Source organism: Aspergillus lentulus (genome assembly GCF_001445615.1).
Source record: "Aspergillus lentulus DNA, contig: Alt04, strain: IFM 54703, whole genome shotgun sequence".
Classification (NCBI taxonomy): domain Eukaryota; kingdom Fungi; phylum Ascomycota; class Eurotiomycetes; order Eurotiales; family Aspergillaceae; genus Aspergillus; species Aspergillus lentulus.
In genome coordinates, this window is record NW_028322122.1 from 2,964,306 (window position 1) to 2,984,873 (window position 20,568).

A 20,568-nucleotide genomic window follows, 5' to 3' on the forward strand; every position below is an offset into this window, starting at 1 on the left:
GGGGTAAACGGTGTGTAGCTAGCGGAGGCTGGTGTGCGTATGGCGGTCCCCAGAAGAAAAGCTATCGAAATCTATTTCAGAATATCTATTCTATTTGGAACCACTGCTCTATTTCGCATTTCTAACAACAATCTCCTCAACATTGCCTGATCCCTCAACATGGACATCCGCGATGGCGGCTGGATCAAGATCCCCCGTGCAAAGAAACCCCTCGAACTCCCTGGCAGCCACTCCCTTCAAAAACATCTCATTAATCTCCTCCAACGGCCGATGGAGATACTCCGGAACACAGTAAAAGATAAAGAACCAAATACAGACCCCAAACCCACCATACATGAACCCGATTTTCGCCTTGAGATTCGCCGCATTTGGGTTGATCAGGTACGGCAGCACAGCGGTCCACATGACGGCTTCACTCCAAGCTGTGAAGACAGCGAGCGACTGCGCCTGCGAGCGAAGCCGCGTACTGGCCGTTTCGGAAATAACCGTGGACGCGACGACTACGAGCGAGATTGTGAACAGGAAATTGTACAGCACCATAAACGTGATCAGGATCTTGCTTGCGATCACGCTCTGCGGGACTGCGGTTCCGACGGAGGAGAAGATGAAGAGACAGACAACAAACCCGGCGACACAGGTGAGCAGGATTCTCCGGCGCCCTGTGACGTGCACAAGGGGAATGGAGAGGACGGCAGCGAGCAAAGCCGACAGGTTCAAAATGATGCTGATAAGAAAGGGCTCTCGGACACCCGCTACTGAGAAGAAGTACGTCCCGTAGCTGAAGAGGAAGTCGCGGCCGCCAAAGTTCTGGCAAGTCATGAGGCCCATCGCAATCAGCGTCCGGCGCCGGTCCACGCCGCGGAAACAGTCCAGGTAGCTTGTGCTCCGCTGGGTTGCCTTTTCGAACTCGACGAACTTGATGATTTCCCCGATTTCCCGCTCGCCGAGGTCATGGGATTCGACTGTCCTTCCATGAAGTCTGCGGTAAGCCAGTTTCGCGTTCTCGACGCGCCCACGGCTGACAAGGAACCGCGGACTATCAGGCAGCGCCCAGGCCCCAGCCAAGAAGATTGCCGGGCAGACTAGCTGCGTCAGTAGGGGGATGCGATAGCTCCAGCTGCTCGCGAGACCGTGCGTCCCCTGATTGATGCATGTTCCGACGAACCCACCGAATGTGTATGTGAGTGAAAACGTGCCAAGCAGCACACCACGCAACGGGCCCGGGGCAACTTCAGCCTGGTACACGAGGATGAAATTGGTTGCCATTCCGATCCCCATGCCGACAAAGATTCGGCCGCATATCAGCATTGATAATGTAGCGCTGCTGGCCTGGAGAGTCGAGCCGAGGATCGATGTAAGAGCGCACAACATAAGGCCGTATCTGGATCCGAATCGCGCGCCTAGCGGTCCGGCAATCAGCGAGCCCACTGCGGCGCCGACGTTTATGATGCAAGTTATGAGGAGTTGTCTGGACGGTGTGATGTCCCAGCTCTGTGTTGCGCTATTGAAGAAGCCAAAGTCTGCTAGGAATCCGGGCATGGCCGTGAACCCGGAGATCTGAGCCGTGTCCAGTCCCTGGAGGAATGCTAGGAGGGAAACGAAACACGCGGCGAATATCGCGACTTTTTCATCTTTCAGTGAATGGACGACAACCGCCATTTTGAGACCTGAATGACGATTCTTCTTTTGGTCCGGAGGCTGATAGTACTGAGTTTTGAGGGTGTCTGAGATGAGCGATTGCCAGAGTGACGAACCAGCTTTATGAAGCAGGTGTCCTATTTGCTGATATCATTCTTCAGGAATGTCCCCAGCTTTGCAGAGGGTCGAGACTAGTCTGTATATCTAAAGACCCTGACAGATGCCGTCCCACCGACTATGAAGCTGGGGCGGGCGCACATGTGCCCGAGTATTCTCAGATACAGAGAAATCAGCCATCCAGGCCACTCTGAGAGACAACAGTGGGTCGGTACGATGCCAACTCCACAGAGAAGATAGCCGTCTGACAGGTTAGGGAAAATCTACTACGTATGATAGACCGATCGTTAGCGGAGCCCAGTCGGCACTCAGTTGCTGGGTCCGAGATAAGAACTAGTCCTTTCTAGGTCATATTAATCTCTCCGATCATTCGCCCGCTGCCTTGAAGCTGTGCTTCAGAATCTTGATTCTGATGAAGCTTGTAATATTTAAACTACGAAGCTCTCCCCTTATTTGGATGATTCTTCTTTCTTTCGATTTCGCTCCCACATGAAAACTCATTTGTCGGGTTTTCCTGTCCCCCAAGGTGTCCAGACACCACGCTGGTAAACTCGAAGGGGCTTCCTGCCTCTGGTAATTTGGAGGCTTGGGTCAGACGGAGCCGAGTGTTGATTGGTGATTGTCACATTTCCTTCTCAGAATCCCCAAATATGCCGAACTCGCCTGGAATCAGCATCGGACTACAACCTTTTGCCAGACCGTTCAACAGAACCAGACACTTAAGAGTATCAGCCGAGCTTGCTAGAACGTCCTCTACAGCTGTTCATTGGTCTTCATCATGCATCATTGGCTCTTCGACTTGTCCAGAGGTACCTTAATCTGGAGGCCTCTTTCGAGCCTCTGGTCCACATGTCACGATATTGACGGCGCAGATTGGTAATCCGCCGGCGGGAGCCCCCGTCGGCTCTGGTTGGAGGAGTTTCAGAGATGGCTGAACCCGCTTATCCACCGCAGGGACGATGATCATTGAGCCCAACCTTTACCAGCGGACTCCTAATGAGCTATGGTGAATCCAGCTCGCATGTGTTGCGGCACAGAGTACAGCTGGCCTCGCTTGCACCAGAGCTCCTTGTACCGCTGATAGATCCGCACATTGGAATTTGTCTGCGTCGGAGTATTTCCCCGAGCATGACCACCACTAATAAGCGAGCCTATTCAGAGACAGATCAATTACCCGCCGTTGACTTTGCATTTAGGATTTGAAGTGCTGTTCGAAAATGTAACGAGCACTGTATTTCGCTCTCCTCAGCTGCACAATACCAATGCAAGGCGGATATCCTACACAAACACTCGCAATTTGCCAACAACAACCCACCCACAAAACGAAAAGCTCCACGTCAAGCCGAGACAAATAAATTAGTCAAACATGCCAACAACCCCACCGCCAAACTCTCTCTCCTCAAAAGTCGCCCTGGTCACTGGCGGCTCTCACGGCATCGGCGCCGCAACAGCCACTCGCCTCAACGCTGCCGGGGCAATCGTCATTATCGTTGACTTGGAAGCAACCGCGCACAGCGCACATGAACTCATCACTTCCTTGCCTTGCCCGAGACGGGCATGTTTCGTGGCAGCCGATATTACAAATTGGGCCGAGCTGCGCAGCGTGTTTGAATCCATACAGCAGCGGTATCAGCGCCTTGATTTTGTGGTCGCCAATGCCGGCACCATGGAGCACGAGCCGATCCTGCAGGATAGCTATGATGCAGATGGGAATCTGGAGGCACCGAGGGAGGCGTATCGGACTATCGATGTGAATCTGAAGGGGAGCTTGAACAGTATGTTTCGTTTCGTCTCTGCTGTTGATTCTGCTTTCTTTTTAGCTACTGAATATCAATTGTCTCGCAGCGCTCAAACTCGCCATCCACCACCTCAAGTCCGCACCACCCGATAGCCCGCGCTCGATCGTCCTCGTCGCCTCGACAGCAGGGTATTTTGATGGTGCGGGGACTCTCGCGTATACCGCGTCGAAGCATGGTGTGGTGGGATTACTTCGCGCCTCGCAAACCGAAGCACAGAAACATGGTATCCGCGTGAACGCCATAGCGCCGATTTTCATCACCACACATCTGACCTCGGGCATCTCCGACGCTTGGCTGCGCGCTGGGCTGGAGGTGAATACCCCGGAGGCGGTTGCGGAAGCAATAGAAGCAGCGCTGCTCTCGACTGAGTCGGGGCACGGTTTTTTGGTAAGTGGTTCCCTACCTGCATTATTACATTGTCTCTTTGGGACTGGTATTTCGGGGAAAATGTTACTAATACGGGAATCAGATATCTGGCAAGTATATTCGCGAAATGGAGGGCACAAGAATGGGGCTTTTGTCCTCCTGGGTAGGGCATGATGTAGCTGAACATATGGGGAAAGCAGGCGAATTTTTCAACAATCTCGGTGGATATATCTTACCCGGACCTCGCAATAATTGATTCCCCTCTATATTTCAGGCCAGTGTGCCTAACTCGCGTAGTTTACTTTTGGGTTCGATGAGGTGGGGAACTCCAAGAAGCGCGCTGGGGAAATTGGGGGGTTTGTGTGCGCAGGGGGTAAATGCGAAACCGTGAAATGGCTCTATCTCTAATAATCGTTGAAACTGCGGGACAAGACAGAGGAAATTGGTTGCGGAAGGTGGAGGTTGTTAGTAAACAGCTCTGGAGACATGCTCATTATCTATATCCTGATCCCAAGAGCCCGCCATGGACCGTGCATAGTCCACTTCCCAAGCAATAAGTTAACGGGGATGATGATTCAGGTGTGAGTAACTAGAAAGAATTTCCACCCGCGCACGCTCTGGCATGACTTATGCACTCTTAGTACTCGCGGGGCGAAGTCGATGACCACAATCCGTTCATCGACCCTCACCGCGGGAATATGCTAGTACTCTTAATGTGACAAGGTGCGGAAGGTACAAGCGACACGGTCTCTCGTGATGGGCAGGTTGCGAAGTGCTCATACTCAGTAATAGGTAGATAGTGCCCTTTTAATGCGCTGGCGAACTGTGTTGCTCACACACCTCAGCAAGTCATGGGAAACGAAACGATTTCCAAAAACAGTTATTGGTCGCTGGTTTCTGATTGGTTGGGATATATACTCTCTAGTCCTTCCAGCAGCGAGGAGTAGATAAGAATTCCTATTTAATTAGTAAGTTCTTACTTCCAGGCTGCAAATGACCTCAGTCTGAGTGCGGCAACCTTAGATTGCTGTCTGGGCCGGAAAAGGCCCCCCAATAGTGTCCCTTGAAGGATCTAGTCTGCGAAAGCTTGTCGCTTACCTTGAGAATGGCCCTAACCCTCTTCTGGTCCCGTTACTCTTGACTCTTATTTGTCACCAGGGGAGGTTAACTATAACTTAGCTCTGGCTCTTAGTTGTATAGTAAGCAGAAAGAGAACAACCTGAACTCTCTTGGTCTTGAATCAGTCCTGTATAGACCAGCCTTCAACTCATCAAGTGCAAAATGGACGAGTGTTTTCTTTAGAGATTAATCCTAGTTATCCTTCCTCTCTACAATTCGACATGCTCCAAACGATACTGGTCGAATGCTCGAATGCCTTTGGAACCCCAAGATCGATTTGTAAGTATTACTGTTCCTGCTAATTGATGATTGGATACTAACTCCTAGCAAGTCTCCAGGGCGAAATAATACGGACTTCAATTGTTTTACTACAACATACACAAAACCAACGCTTTGCCTAGAGTTCATCATTCTTGTCACACTGTATAGAAGCAATCCACTAAAGGGCGGGGCCAATTATAGAAGCCAATACTGTCGAAGTCACCATTCAACAAGTGCTCTGCTTTTGCTGAATTGATTTCTAAGTATTTTTGACAAATTGCCAAATCCCTCGTAATGCAATGAACGAATCCGTAGTATTATTATCTATTCCTGCCAAGATCTAGCAAGCCAACGGCAGAGACGTAAGGCATGACATTAGTGAGACGGCATCGGGCGAGTGTAATGACGAAGATTCCGCGGATTGGTTTGGTTTAATCTCCTGCGAGTCTTATTGTAATTGACGCTATCAGATCTTACCATGTGGCTACCCCACTTATGGACATAGGTACCTTTTATTTGCCGTCTGTTTCTCCGGCGAATGCCAGATGTGCGATTCGCGATATCAAGAATTGTCCAATTGATTCGCCTGGAGTGGGACGGAACTTGAGGGACTATGGAATAATCTGATCCTAGTGAGACCCTGGCCCAAACGACCATATCTTATTTGTCGGATTTTCCTCACTGCATTCCCGATGGATTGCCTAAAATGAGCGGCTTCACGAATGCCACCGAACTAACCGTTTCGGGGCATGCCTCAGTCTGGTCTGTCTGGTGGTCCATGGCCCTCAAACATCGACATGGATACCATGGCACCGAACTAACTGTTTCGGGGGATGCCTCAGTCTGGTCTGTCTGGTCCATGGCCCTCAAGCATCGATATGGATACCGTGTAGACCTATCTCACTGAAAAAGCCGACTGACTTTCAACATATAAGAGTCCTGGAATCTCTTTCGACAATGATGGAAATTCTCCAAACCAACTCCCTTCTCTCGTTGAAACCACTTCAAAATGGCCCATCGTCCTCAGCAAAGCCCCAGTGCCCTCTATTTTCCCGCTTCCTACATCGGCGATGGCACCACCACGGCGTTGGAGTTAGTCTACTCACTGGTAAGTACGCTAATAAATCATTGGCCGTCCCGATTCTTACGATAATGTGGACAAAGGACGAATATGGCGTCCACCAAGCCATCGATGAAACTTGTCTGCCACCAGGACTGGCTCTTCCAGCCACACCTCCGGACTGCAGTACTCAGCAGGATGAGCACGAAGGGCATAGTCTGGATCCACATATGGTCGACGTGCCGCAACACGATTGCATAACAAAAACCGTATTTTTACCCCTTCCAGGCCCCACGGTGTGCACTAGTTATCGCTAACGCTCAGCTGACTCAATCGTAGGTCCGACGGCGCATGCAGAACCGAGAGGCCCAGCGCCGCTTTCGCGAGCGCAAGGACCTGCAGAAGAAAACCCTCCAGCAAAAGGCCGAGGATCTTCAATTCAAATGCCAGACTTTGCTGGATCAGTATACCAAGCGGACGGACGAGGTCTGCCGCTTGCTCAAAGAGAATGACGCCCTACGATCCGAGGTTAAGACTCTCCGCCAGCAATGGGAGATTATCTCCACTATTTTGCACCGGCCGAAAAGTTCCCGCTCCCCACCTGTTGTTGTGGATGAGACTTCGCCAGCTCCGTCGCTTTGTTCCTCGTCTGAAAGGTCAATGAAATTGGATGACTTCTGGCGGCGTCTGGATGATTTCACTGATGATAAGGAGAATTCCTCCAATCTTAGTTAGTTGGCCATCCCATCTATGGATTGGCTTGTTTCGCTTTTTCCCCTATAATGATGATATCCCTATCTCCTTTTTCTCAGCTACATAATCCGAAATGGCTTGTTGAGAGAAAATTGGGTAGGATATGTGTTCCAACTCGACCAGTGCTGCCACATCGCGAGATCTGGGCCATTACTAACTGTGTATCTAATGCTGACAACTGATTTTACACCATCTGGTTGGCTGTTTTTATCAGCGGCCCGTCCTGCCCGACCCGAGAGGGAGGGCTGATTGGGTTACTACGTGATTGTGGCTTGAGCAGTATATCAATGTGCTTCATCTGCTAAGCCGAAACGGGAAGTCCATTTCTTCTGTGGTTGGGATGGAAGGCACTCGCTCATGTAGCCATACAAAAGATACGTGATGGGAGGAGCGTCGGCTCTCAACACATCAGCGAGCTCTGTTCAGTTATACCACGATCACCATGTCGTCCGCAGTTTCACCACAATCATCATTGTCATCCAGCTCATCCCCAGGACCCGAGGCCTCACCCATGCTCCGTGGCAACTCCAAGCCCATCTTTCTGTTCATTGACTCGCAGGCCGACAACCCGCAGAATCCCTCACTTAACAAGCAAAAGCAGGCATTTCTCCTACGAAACTACCACCGGAAGAAAAAACAAGCCTCGATTGAGAGGCTGAAACGTTCGAAGCCATCGAAACCATCCCTATGTCTTGCCCACGGCAGGACCTCGAACTTCTCTCCAGCATATCCTTGGGATGCCCTCGCAGAAGATAATGAAGAGTTCCAGTCAGACCGTCCGCAGGGCACTCTTAATCGGGTTGCAAAAATGTCGGAGATGTGGTCTCTGAAAGCGTATCTGAGCCAGGGTTTTGTGGATCCCTTTTCCGCCTCGGCCGTGCAAATGTCCGACTCGATGAATCTGTATTTTCATCACTGTATGAGCAGCTCACAATTCAATGAGTACACATGCTGACGAGTCTAGTCCGGATCCACACCATCGCCTCTTGTTATCCCCTTGACTCCACCCGCATGAGCATTTGGTGGTGGCAGCGAGCAATCTCCCAGCCGGCCCTGCTCCAAGCGCTCCTCTTCCTCACAGCGGGCCACCACGCAACGCTTGAATCCAATAATGGAGTCTCCTCCACAGCCATCGAGAAATCAATCAAAGACTCCCTCCGTCTCCGCGGGAACACCCTCAAAACGCTGAACGATATCCTGCAAGATCCCATAAAAGCCGTTGCAGAGTCCACCACCCTCATTGTAGCCTCACTGGTGGCCATTGAGGCTGTGGATGCCAACTTTGAGGCTGTGCACGCGCACATGAAAGGTCTAAAGAGACTCATCAATCTCCTTGGCGGCCTCGACGCCCTGGACCACATGACCCTCTCCAAAATCTACCAGTACGTACTGCTCCAATTCCCCCCACCGAGATGAAGAGACGGAAGTAACAAGGCTTGTGCAGGAGCGATGTCAAAAGCGCAGCCCTCCAAAATTCCCGTCCCACGTTTCCCATGTCCGCTCGCTGGCGCAGCGAGATTCTGCAGGAATCAACCCTCTTCCGCTCAACAGAACATCTCCGCGTCTCCAAATCTCTTGAGGCACTGGGGAGCCGCTTCTTCGCCGCACCGTGGTACCCGCCTTTAGACAACACCTTGAAGACGTTCGTCCAGATTCTGCGGCGCCTAATCATCTACTTTGAAACCGCGCAGCAGCAGCCCTCGATCGTCCTGCCGACGGACAACGACCTCTTCTTGGTGCTCGAGCACCGGCTCCTATCGGCCGTGTATGAGACCGGTACGACTCTGTTGCAGGAGCCACTACGCTTGTCCCTGCTGATCTACCTGAACCTGCGGATCTGGCATTTTCAGGCCTTTCCGTTCATGCAGTTCATGGTCGAGGCTTTGAGGAGAAGTCTGGTACCGGCATACGGACATGGCCAGTCCACCGCGCCGGATCTCGTCTTCTGGATCCTGTTTATCGGAGGCATGGCGTCGCAAGGCTATAAATGTCACCCCTGGTTCGTCAGTCGGTTAACGGAGATGGCGCGTCGTCTGGATTTGGTCGAATGGGAGAAAGCGAGGGAAACGCTAGGTGGGTTCTTCTATACCGATCAGCCGGGCGAGAGAGGCGCAGAGAATCTGTGGAACGAGGTACTTCTGATGGAGAGTTGTAAGTGCTTCTATGACCTTGATCCGAGCATGGGACTAACGTTATGCCAGACCCGTACATCGCCCCAAAACCGACGTTTCAGATCCTCATGTTATGATATTTGCCATGGGCTATCTTCTGCCGAATTGCGAATACGTCTCTAGGTAAACCAACGATCTTCCGTGGAATTCAGCAATTCTCCAGCAAGATACAGTACATTCAACCTTGAATCAAACTCATATCAGGCGCTGGAAGAAGTCCGGAATGGGGTGGTGGCCGCGACCACTCATGATACAACAGGCACACTCTCGGTACAATGTCCATAGACCTCGTCTCCCACTAATTGCATCAAACGATGTCGCTGCTGAAGTATGGCGAAACCGCGTGCCTCCAGTTCCAGAAAGAGGTTGCCCTGATTGTGTTGGACATTGAGCCGGTGCTTTGTTCCTCGCGTTTTTGGCTCATCGTAATACCAGTCTCTCTTCCATTGTTTGTGGGCCGACTTGGAATTCCATTCGCACCTGGGCGTTCCCTCCTCCCCCTCCTTCTTGTTCCTTGCGAAACAGAAAATATTCCTTTGTGTGCAGCTTTCACCCTATTACCATAGTACCTTGTTAACGGAAATTGAAATTATGGATCTTGAGTGTCGCATCGGGAGACTTGAGTCTAGTTTCTAAGGGGGCAGCCATAGTATCTAGCTTAGGGGAGGGGCTAGGGCGATGAGGTGGCAGAAGAACTCTGCCCACTATGTAGTTAAAGTTGTTGCTTAGTTGCCTGGGAAGTTAGCCTTCCTTAGCTATGCAGGACGGGTATAAGGCAGGACAGGGTCTCTTTTCTATAAGTACTTGTCAGAATTTCCCTTCAGCTTCTCCTTATCCTAGTAGATTTTATACTTCTTCTCTCATGATAAAGAAGAAAGCATGGTAAGCTACTCAATATTCCCTGTAATGTCAATCGCTCCATTGTCGTATCCATCTGCTGACTTTGATGCAGAGTTCCTCCTACAGTTTGGACCAGATAACCTGACATCCAGCACCTCTGGCAGATCGAGAAGGACCAGCGGAACCTCCCCAGTTGCGCAGTCCAGTATCTTGATTGGCATCCTGTGTTGAACTCTAGGCTGGGAACGAAAAATATCCTTCAAGGTGCAAAACTATGCCAAGAACTAGACCTACACTGCGAGTCACCGAAGTACCTCTACAGCAACGTGGACCGGGCGTGAGCTAGGCCCAATATCAAGATGCCATAAACTGGTCGCTTGGGCCGTATTCGATATGCAAGCGTGAGATATTCCTGACCCCGTTCAATGCCTCTTCAGCTCGGACTAACATACCTGTAGGCTAGTTGCACAGGTTTATAGGAAGATGCCAGTGTGGGAACAGCCGCCAGCTGTATGCTTCTCCCTAGACGAGGCGGCAGTACTGGATGAAGGCGCCGATGGAGCCTTATCTTGGAGAGCTGTGTGGTGGCTCTCTGGCATATGAGTCTTGGTTGGGGCAGGTTGTGCACAGCGTGTCTCCGGACGATTGAGCTTGTACTCAAGGCGAGCAAACTCGATCAGTCGCTCATACCCACAAAAGTGACCGTCATTTTTGAACAACTGAACACCACTCTTTGGACTGCCATAGATATTTCCTCTCTGTCTGTAGACTATGTCACGCATCATGTTCTAGTTCCTAGCGAGTCCGCTGCAGGATCATCTTTCTATAAACTGGTAGATCTGGGACGCACTTTCTATTGCTTCGCGCTTGTTTCAGCTCGTACAATGGTCGAGTTGGTCTTTCTGCTAGCACTTCTTTCGTTGAGGTTGACGCCGAGAGCTGCAGAGATGTCGTACGGGATCACTGCCTGACCTTTCAGAAGGCGCATTGTCAATGGACTATACCACATCAAAAATGGCCTATTCGAAGGAAATACTCAGAATTATGCATTCTCATTCAGATGACCACGACCGATAACTCTTTGGCTGGTCAGAGGGGTCAATATCCATGGCAGTTCTAACATCAAATATTTACGCATTCTGGGTATCATTGATCATCAGCTGGCATAGTAGCAGGTTCATCACTGGGGTTTATCGGATCCTGCGAAGCGGAAGCCTGGTGGATCTTCACCCTTGCAGGCAAAGCCCGACCGTCCGTTTCCTTATCGTTCACACTCAAGCTTTCTTCATTAGCCGTTGCGGATAAACATTCGGCCTGGTCTTTATGGATGGCTTTTTCGTCCGGCACCTGCGCATCCTTCTCAACATGTCGATCGTTCTGTCTCTGTCGCCCATGAAGAAGCTTTTCTTTTGAATCATCTAGCGTCTCATGCAAGGCTCGCAATTTGTGCTTTGTCCGAACGTATCCCTCCATGCCTGCAAGGATGGCGTATGATTTTGTAATGGAAACATGGGACATATCCACACCTTGATCCTGCAAGGCGTGAACGAAAGCGCGGAAATTGGCCGACGGTGGACGGTAATGGCCACTGAAACGTAAGTATTTATGCTGTCTCATCTGCCGAGAGCGAAGAGAGGGATATTAACCTACCTCAAAGGTGTTACACTGCGTAGCTGACCGTTCCAGATTTTTATCAGACCTGCCGCCGCAACGCGTGCACCCCGTAGGAATGAGGAATGTTGGAAGGCTCCCTTTTCCTTGATCCCGATGTACAGACGAAATGAAGTGTCCGCGACCTGTGTCACCATTAGTCATGGGTACTCTGGGTCCCTGATAATAGGAGAAAGTAGTCTCACGAATAACCACATGTCCTTTCTCTTTGCCGGCTTGCGAGCAAAATGGTCGCGCACCACCGACGGTGTGATATGGGCTAATTTGTGGACCCCTTTTGCTTCCTCATAACCTTGGTTGATTTGCTCGCTAGGATTATCGTCCGCTGAGTCTTCATCAGTCGACGACTGACTTGATGAGGAAGACGAGCTTGACGCATACGCGACCGGATAACCAGCCTCGGAATGACCTCTAAACTGTGGCGCGTCCTCATCAATCGGCACAACACCCTTGAGACTATCCTTGAAGCGCGTACTATCCGTGCACACAAGTTCGTTATTCTTTGCCCAGCGGAAGAGACCTGCCTGGTCTACCGTGACCAGATAATTCAGCCGCTCGTCCCGGCTGAGATAGCGCACTTGCTGATGCTCCAGCTTCGCACGGGGACATTCAGGCAAATCTAAATCTTTTCCCTCGCCATGATCAAGCCAGTAGAAGAAGTTCTGGGTTGAGGGACAGTTTTTCCAATAATTGTGATACTTGCGCAGGTTGCTGCCATGGCGATGTTTGAGATCAACCATTTCAAGAAAGTACCGTTGGTCCATCATCTTGGCCATCTTCTCAGATGGTACTCCGTGGTGGAGTATGGGAAATGAATGGAGAAATCGCGATCTGGAAGTGGAAGAAGCATCCGCTGGCGCACTTTCGGAGGGTCGTCCTGTAGCCGCTGGACTAGCTGTGGGCCGTTTTGAAGAATCGGTCTCTTTCCTGTACTTGCCGTCATCACTGCCGACTTGCATAGCGACGCTGACCACTCTTTCCCATTTTTCATGCACTTGTCTGGAGGCGTCTGGGCCTGTGGCCCCTGGCGAAACGGAGGGACGATAGAGCTGGCGCCATCTTGCTTCCTTTAAGGCCTAACAGAAGAAGTAAGGAGTCTGATCAGAATATGATCCTTAAGAGGGCATTACCTCAGACCATCGCGCAGATGCATTCACCCCCAACCCCTGTAGTTCACGTCGCGTTCGATATCCGCGATAAGTCCTCTATACCGTGAGGTCAAACAAGTACAACACTAGAGAAAAACCAAAACAATGTTGTTTTATGGCAACTGAATAGAAGATGTACTTCGTACCTGAATAAGACGAGCTGCTTTCTCCCGATCCGCTACTGTGACGTCATTGTTCCTGGCAACTTCTGTCCCATCGGTCGCGGTGGGGGAAGGAAAACAATCACCAGAGACAGCAGCTGGCTCTGCAGAGGGCACCGCAGAGGTGACTGCTATATTTTCAGCCATGTGAGGATATCGAAATCATCAAAGGCGAGTTATTTGGGACAAGACGGGGGAATAATATGGAGTAGATCAAGAAGATCTCCAAGGAACTCTGTCGCAGCCAAACGAGGAGTTACTGGTGCCAAGGACGGAGATCATCACGAGGGCAGGCACTCAGGCTCTCCAGGCAGCCATTCAGAGGATGCTCCACCAGTATTTAGCGCTCGCTTAATGGCGGTGCATACAGCCTTACATGCACTCACAGATGGTCAATCTCCCTTTGATTATCCTTTGCATGTGCGTTCTGTGAGTTCTGTAATTGAAAGTGGCTATACAGCATCATTCTCACACCTGGGTTTCGCACTCCCACTCGCATGGGACCTGTTCCTTCCAACGTTGGCTACTGACAATGGACGACTTTGGTGTTAATAGTATTCATCAGAACGAAGAAAAGAGTGGCTCTGAAAGCACGCTTCAAATGAGACTGGGTCCAAGAGCCTGGTGATGGCATCGTGCCGAGCAAAATGGAAGGGTCATCTCCTGCATGGCCTGTTCTCTTACAGCTACTGTATATCTGCCCATCTGGGCCATAGCCAGTGGCTCGTGAGAATTACACCAACGCAGTCTATGAAAAGTAGACCCTCCATCTTGAGAGGCCCAAGTTGTCCGTGACTTCAGTTCGGTATTATTCGAGGGACAACACCAGACCAGGCCTACCTTTGTCCTTAGCATTTGAAAGTCGTTATTTCGGTATGCCTCGACTTACTCAGAGCAGGACAATACCCGGAAATAAGAAGTGATAGGAAGTGATATCGCGCAGGCCTCACCATGTGAACAGCGGCATACCTGAAATCCACAACGCTTCAGGGCAGACACATCACATCAGTGCCTATACATCAGCCGTTCCCTAGTATTCAATTGAGAAAAAGTGCCGAAGTCAGGCCTTGCAAGTCCAAGTGCAACTCTACACTTCCTCTGTCTTTCAAGGAGCCCATAGCAGAGCTGGCTCACTTTCTTGGGTGTACAGTCTTGCATATAATTTCTGAAGAACTCCATCCTATCACATACGACCATAGGGTGTGGAAAACAGGGCTTCCCGTCCGCTCAGCCGTACTTAAGCCACACGCCGGCCGGTTAGTAGTTGGGTGGGTGACCACCAGCGAATCCCGGCTGTTGTATGTTTTTAATTTTATTGCTTTGGTAGTTCTGCATTGTCTTTCACCCTTCGTCTATACGACCGGGTGCTACGAAACCGTGCCTATCGACTGGTCCAGCTGCGGATCGGCCACTGCTGGCTGGCACTCTACAGAACATTTATGGATCCCAAGACGATAGAGTTATTGTGGGGCCGAGGAAACTATTAACCATATCATACTCGACTGCCCAACACTGAGAATACCACGGCAAAAACTACCCAGAGAGAGCGGAGACGCATTCGGCGATATACCAACCATGCTAGGAGGCAAAGGGAATGAATACCAGCCACGCAAAGGCTGTAGTGGATTCTGAGAGAGGCAGCCATAGTTAAGTGCACTATGCTCGAGGGCACTACGATCCATTTTCGGTTTGACCGTCCCACTTTTTTGCCCACACAACAAAGAGATGTCCTTATGTGAAGGGACAAGCGAGGGAAGAAACTGATGAAAGAACGGGATAATTATAGCCACACATCGGTACAGGCACGAGAAAGGGAAGGCAAGCATTGCAGAGTTGTTCATAAGACATGGATCTATAAGATTCCGAGCAAGGAGATGCATACATTAAAAATACCCATTGCTAAAATCGGGTAGTGGTATGTAGGTCTTCGATAACCATAATGTGCTAGAGTTGCGCCGAAGAGTAGCGCTGGGAAAGATACTATATAAGAAATTAGTATATTAACTAGAGAGGTATACGGAGGACAATAATGAAGATCCCTTACAACTTGAACGATGTCCTAAGAATAACATAATAAGAGACCAAAATAAGAACATAGCTGAGGCGTAGAGCATCCCTATTATAAAAATTAATTCGTTGATAACCTACTATACACGTTTCGCCAAAACTTACAGTTGCAGATAATACCAACAAATGACTGCTCCCAGGCGTTATCTCTATCTTCACAGATACTCTGGAAAAGACAAAACCCTATATCCACTCCAAATATCTCTTGAAGATATTCTAATGTTGCATCATAAAGCTCAGAGCCCCGCCCTAATCGCCAAGAGCGGGCAGCTTCTTCAGCAAGACTATCATCTGTTTTATGCTTGGATGTGAGGGTCTGCCTGATATAACGTCGGACTTGTTCTGGGCCAGCAGATCGATCAGGAATTTGTGTCATTTTGACCAGAACACATAGGTTCCAAAAGGATTCGCGATGTTCAAGATGATTGATTTTCAGACTGTCAGCGAACGACTACCTGGTCTTTAGTCATGTGACACAACCCTCTGTTTGAGGTGTAGTCAGCATGGTGGGATGCTGAGATGGTGATTCTCCTGCCTGGTCTTCGCAATGATAACTGCTTTGTATGATCCTGGGGATCTTCTGCAGGTGGTAGCCTTACTTGACTCTGCTTAACGAAATGACCACAGATTCTAAGAAGGAGAAGCTGATCTGGTGAGGTCCAGATATTAAGTGACAGATGAATGCTTGAATGATGCTGATTGGAGTTTTTTCTGTACAATATTCTTTTGAGCTTGCCATGATTGTTTACTCTTTGGGACAAAGGCATTTGGTGTGATAATATAGTCCTCTGATTCTGGATTGAGCCCTCGACAAAAGGCATGGAACTCAGGCCGTTCAACAGGAAAAAAGGGAATATTTTAGGGACGATTTAACGCGACTAACGCCTCACCAATAACATTGTGGTCCAAATTTCTTGGAAAACCTTCATATTAATGTTTTGTGTTTGACTTACAGTGAGATGAGTTCGCTGTACGTACTTCGGAGTTCAGGGTAGGTCAGGAAGAATGAGGGGGTAATCGGCCCCAGCAAGAGATCGTGTCAATTTGCATACTAGTTTGGAAGAGCCATATGGAGTAGATAGTTGCATACCATTTGTACTAACAACGTAAAAGATGATGATAGGATAGATGATATTTTGGGATGTTGGATACGCCAACAGAGCAGAGAACAATGACGTCTGACTCAACCAATGTGTTAGAAAATAGAATACCGCTATGATTACAGATATGAGACCCTATCCTGACTGGGATATAGTCCGGACACCCTTTTGGCCTAGTGGTATATTATTTTGATACAATGTCAACGGCTGTCAGAATAAGCTAATCTAAGTTAGGACATGATTTGGAATAGCTGGGGCGAATAGTTTGCCTCCCACGAATAACCTACCTACATTAGTGCTGATGCTGCCGGGCAGTGTCATCATTCGTGGGGCTGATGCATTTTCAGCCTCAAAAAGACTCCCAAATAGGACCCGCCCAAGGGTTTCTCAACAGACATGGAAGACGAGTTCTGAGACACCTTGGGTTAATACGCTCCAATTCCCCCTTTGTGCCGATATCTCGATTCGCGAAATCCAGTGGCGTCGACAATATGGCTAGCGATACGACGCCCCTGGAACCGCAGGCGACCGGATTCAGACTCCGGAAAACACACAAGAAATCTAGGGACGGTTGCCTCAGATGTAAACACCAGCGGAAGAAGGTAGGTCGTTTCTCCATCTCAATGACTCCACACGCGGTGTTCTGATCATATCGCCCAGTGCGACGAGTTGAGACCGAGCTGCTCCAGATGTACCAAGCGCATGTATACATGTCGGTACCAGAGCCCTTCCAGTGATGGCAACTTGTCAATGGAGCAGGGATCGACTCAACTCCCTGTTCCTAGTTTACCTGTCTCCCCCAAAATTCCCAGTACTGCAGTCCCAGACTTTGTGTCGCCCTTGGCACCTTTGAGTGATCAGTCATCGGTTCCCAGTCCTTTGTCTAGTGGGCAACCTGCTTCCTTTTCAAGTCTGAGTACGGATGAAGAAAGACCACCCTTCGATAGGCACACTCCTGGTACTCTTGATACGGTAGAACTCGGTCTCTTGAGCCACTACCTCACGCACACCAGCCGAACTATACCTGTCGACGATCTCGATCTCTACGCTCTTTCGGTAGGGGTGCCAAATCTCGCTTTCAGTTCCGATGTGGTCATGTCATCCTTGTTGGCCCTGGCAGCAGCATGCAAGTCGCACGATATAGCTAAACGAGCTCAAGCATATCTGGACCCCCAGAGCCTAATGGATATTCAAAAGCTACTTACGCTTGCGGAGCGCCATCACCAGGCTTCTCTGCGGCACATACAAGCGACCATGCAGAACTCGGATTCGTACGATCACGTTCTTGCAAACGCAGCATTGATGGTCTTGTACGCCTCTGCTAGCCACTCTATCCGAGTGCATCTTGCGGCGGCTGCAAAAAAGTATAGGCAGCGGCTGCCAAATGAGGTGCTTCCGCAACACTCACAATGGATGTCGTTCACACGCGCTGCCCATACAGCGTCGACTGCAATTCTCAACGGTCTTGTGGCCGGCGCAGATGGAATTAGTACCGCCACCTCCAGCCCGATTCTAGATGCAGGATCAGGATTACCGAGTCCGGGGTTTTGTAGTACAGATGGCTTATCACCAGAGGATGGCCCATCCGAGAACACGAAGCGTATATTTCTGCCTCTAGTCGCATCTACATTCAATCGAGCCCTAGAGAGTCTACGCGGGAGAGCTGAATTGACAACCGCTCTTCTGAAAAAGTCGGAGCTTTGTGCAGCCGACTACCTACAGCTACAGGCATGCTTGGAAACTGTATCTGTACTTGAGAGATGTGCATGCGCAGCTCTATCCGGAAGAGAAGGTAGCACAAGCGCTGAGCCACCAAGATATCAGCCAATATCATGTGGTGGATTATCTAGAGTTTCACCATGGGTGGCAAGATACATGATCAGTGTCACTTCGATGGAGTCGCCGCAGGTCCTCCGACGGATCATCATGTCTTTTCTGAACAAAGCACCGGCTGAGTACCTTAATCTCGTCCAGTCAGTGCTTGATTCACCTTCCGCGGAGGCGAGGGCTGAGAATTGGATGACACGAGACTCACCTGGGACGGAGGTACCGCTGCTCGACGCCACGCATCTACTAGCAATGGACATCTTTGCCCATTGGCTGGTCCTTGTTATGCTGTTGGATGGCGTCTGGTGGATTAGTGATATTGGAGAGTGGGAGCTTGGCCAGGTCGTGTCATTAATGAAGACTCAGGATCTGCCGAGCCAGTCAGCAGATATTGAACAAACGTGGTGGCCCGAGACCATGTACTTGGTTAAGCGGGAGCTCACACCCAGTGCCTAGCACTGGTAGATCGTGAAATAATCATTTTATGCCAATCACTACTCATGCGCAGCGTGTTTGAAGTTTTGATTATCAACAAAGTCGACAAGGACGTGGGGGTTTACAGTTCCGGATGAGGGTTCTGGCATGGCGTTTTATGAGCGTATCATATGACTCTAAGCCAACAGGCCCGTATTTGGAGCATCGTAGTAGGAGAGAGTGTGATATAGAACTGGCCTCGGTGTACTTTATCTATCCCAGGGAACGATAATATATTAACAATACAAACATCAAACGGGCCCAACTAAGGGACTTTCTCTGGCTGACAAACTCAATTCATGCTTCATTTCCCTCCCTTCCCCAGGTTCCAAAATCACAATGCAGTCGGCAGTTCATAAGACCACTGTGACTCTCCAGCCCATTGCGGAAAAGAATTTGAACGCACCTGATAGTGCTCAAGGGGCAAGAGGCTATCCAACTGGGACTCGGTGCAACCTCGCTTGTCCACAGGCTGGTGCTCGAATCGATCCTCAATCCACCGCAACAAGGTCTGCTTCGCCGCATTGATGGCGGCGAAATGACTTGCCTGGGGTACAGCCAAAAGTTCCAGATCCCCAGGATAGCTCTTGCATGTCTCTTGCATTGTAGCCTTTGTTGAATTGTATGGCACGATTGGGTCTTCAGTTCCCTGAACGAGAAGAATTGGTCCTTTGAAGGGTAGCTTTCCAGGGTTTGTGAGTTGCTCGAAGGCTTTGGCATACCAAGTCTTGTGCCAATCAGGCTGCAGGATCGCCTCTTCAGGACTGAACATGGCAAATGTAACCATTTGTGATCCTTCAATCTGATTCAGGAGTTCTATTCTACTCACACCAAGCGGAGTGAACCAGTCGCTCAGGTTGAAAGACGGGAAAATCTGGTTCAGATCCTTCGCAATCCACGCTAGAAAGCCTGCAGAGGTAAACGAGAGCGCGTCAGTTGGCGGAGCAGCAAGAACCGCGCCGCGATAATCCTTCCCAATATCCTCAAATTTGGTATCGTTCCGTGCGAGAATTTCAGACAGACCCCAGGCAACCGCGCCGCCCTGGCTGTGGCCCATGACGACATAATCTCCGGAAAGGTGGCTGGGAAAGGTCTCCCGAGCTGCTTTCAAAGCGTTCAGAGCATCGTGAGCGCCAGCTTCGCGGACAAAGTACTGGTGCGGAACGTGACTTCCATCCCAAGAGACGTCCACGCCGAGGCCGGCATAGTCTGGGGCAACAACAGCGTATCCAGCCTCGGCCAGCGCAAAAGGCACAATGTCCGCGTAGAAAAGGCCGCGGTGGGTGGAGGGAGCTCCATTGGCATAGAAGCCCGAGGTTCCATGTGTCCATAGCACAACGGGCGCAGATAACGCAGAGTTGTGGTTTCTATGCCGGAAAACTTTTGGCTGGAACGGCCAAAGGATATAGGCGGAAGCAGGGATCAGAGTACCGTTTGCATTTGTCGTGCTATAGATGATACGGGACATGGCCGTCTTTGCGGGGATGGAGAACGATGACGGATCCGTGAACTCCTGGAGCTTGATTGTCTTCCCAGGCTCTGTGGGCCATTGGTCCCTGGGCAGGCCTCGCACATTGTAGAAGTCATCCTCATGGGCTCCACCATTGGCAAGCTGAGACCGGTCAAAATTGGTGATGGTGTTGATGATGCCTCCCTGGTCGCTTGTCAGGTTGGCCAACTGGAGCTGCTTCGGGCTGAGCTCGAAACTCGCATTCCATCCGGTCGACTGTGTCGCTGCAGCTGAAATAGCTTGACTCGTGACCGATCTAACTCCGAGCACCAGGATAGCGAAGTGTCGGAGGTATGTAAACATGGTAACCTTGGTGGTTGTCGTCAAGAAATGCGTTCAGATTTTTGATAGTTCTCAAGAGTGTTCGTTGATTTTGAAATAGACAGACAGCCACATCGCTGTCTGTCACCTTTATATTCGAACCTGCCATCACGAGACTGAGGTTGTTCTCGCAGAGATTGAAGAAGCTCACGTCAGGTCTTGCTG

The 20,568-nt window shown here is 50.1% G+C and overlaps 7 protein-coding genes and 1 non-coding gene across 8 annotated transcripts; 5 read left to right on the top strand and 3 right to left on the bottom strand.

Annotated features, from left to right (window-relative positions):
- Positions 1-108: 108 nt before the first annotated feature.
- Positions 109-1,659, bottom strand: ALT_2245 (sugar porter family MFS transporter; the record flags this gene model as incomplete). The annotated part of the gene is made up of 1 exon (XM_033563320.2): positions 109-1,659. One exon carries the CDS (start codon positions 1,657-1,659, stop codon positions 109-111), a length of 1,551 nt encoding a protein of 516 aa, XP_033419211.2.
- Positions 1,660-3,121: 1,462 nt separating this feature from the next.
- Positions 3,122-4,176, top strand: ALT_2246 (SDR family NAD(P)-dependent oxidoreductase; the record flags this gene model as incomplete). The annotated part of the gene is made up of 3 exons (XM_033563319.2): positions 3,122-3,530; positions 3,601-3,941; positions 4,024-4,176. 3 exons carry the CDS (start codon positions 3,122-3,124, stop codon positions 4,174-4,176), a joined length of 903 nt encoding a protein of 300 aa, XP_033419210.2.
- A 2,133-nt stretch (positions 4,177-6,309) lies between these two features.
- ALT_2247 (bZIP transcription factor) lies at positions 6,310-7,095 on the top strand (the record flags this gene model as incomplete). The annotated part of the gene is made up of 3 exons (XM_033563318.2): positions 6,310-6,408; positions 6,465-6,629; positions 6,700-7,095. The coding sequence occupies 3 exons, from the start codon at positions 6,310-6,312 to the stop codon at positions 7,093-7,095; spliced, it is 660 nt and encodes a 219-aa protein (XP_033419209.2).
- A 460-nt stretch (positions 7,096-7,555) lies between these two features.
- Positions 7,556-9,361, top strand: ALT_2248 (uncharacterized protein; the record flags this gene model as incomplete). The annotated part of the gene is made up of 4 exons (XM_033563317.1): positions 7,556-8,030; positions 8,078-8,495; positions 8,558-9,264; positions 9,315-9,361. 4 exons carry the CDS (start codon positions 7,556-7,558, stop codon positions 9,359-9,361), a joined length of 1,647 nt encoding a protein of 548 aa, XP_033419208.1.
- A 1,909-nt stretch (positions 9,362-11,270) lies between these two features.
- Positions 11,271-13,251, bottom strand: ALT_2249 (IQ calmodulin-binding motif protein; the record flags this gene model as incomplete). Its single annotated transcript, XM_033563316.2, has 5 exons — positions 11,271-11,712; positions 11,775-11,920; positions 11,981-12,871; positions 12,926-13,000; positions 13,090-13,251. 5 exons carry the CDS (start codon positions 13,249-13,251, stop codon positions 11,271-11,273), a joined length of 1,716 nt encoding a protein of 571 aa, XP_033419207.2.
- Positions 13,252-14,293: 1,042 nt separating this feature from the next.
- Positions 14,294-14,409, top strand: ALT_r016. The gene has a single exon (XR_004500610.1). It is a non-coding gene; the product is annotated as an 8S ribosomal RNA (ribosomal RNA).
- A 2,353-nt stretch (positions 14,410-16,762) lies between these two features.
- Positions 16,763-18,554, top strand: ALT_2250 (Zn(II)2Cys6 transcription factor domain-containing protein; the record flags this gene model as incomplete). Its single annotated transcript, XM_033559607.2, has 2 exons — positions 16,763-16,873; positions 16,932-18,554. The coding sequence occupies 2 exons, from the start codon at positions 16,763-16,765 to the stop codon at positions 18,552-18,554; spliced, it is 1,734 nt and encodes a 577-aa protein (XP_033415498.1).
- Positions 18,555-18,906: 352 nt separating this feature from the next.
- On the bottom strand, positions 18,907-20,385 carry ALT_2251 (putative secretory lipase; the record flags this gene model as incomplete). The annotated part of the gene is made up of 1 exon (XM_033559608.2): positions 18,907-20,385. One exon carries the CDS (start codon positions 20,383-20,385, stop codon positions 18,907-18,909), a length of 1,479 nt encoding a protein of 492 aa, XP_033415499.2.
- Positions 20,386-20,568: the final 183 nt, after the last annotated feature.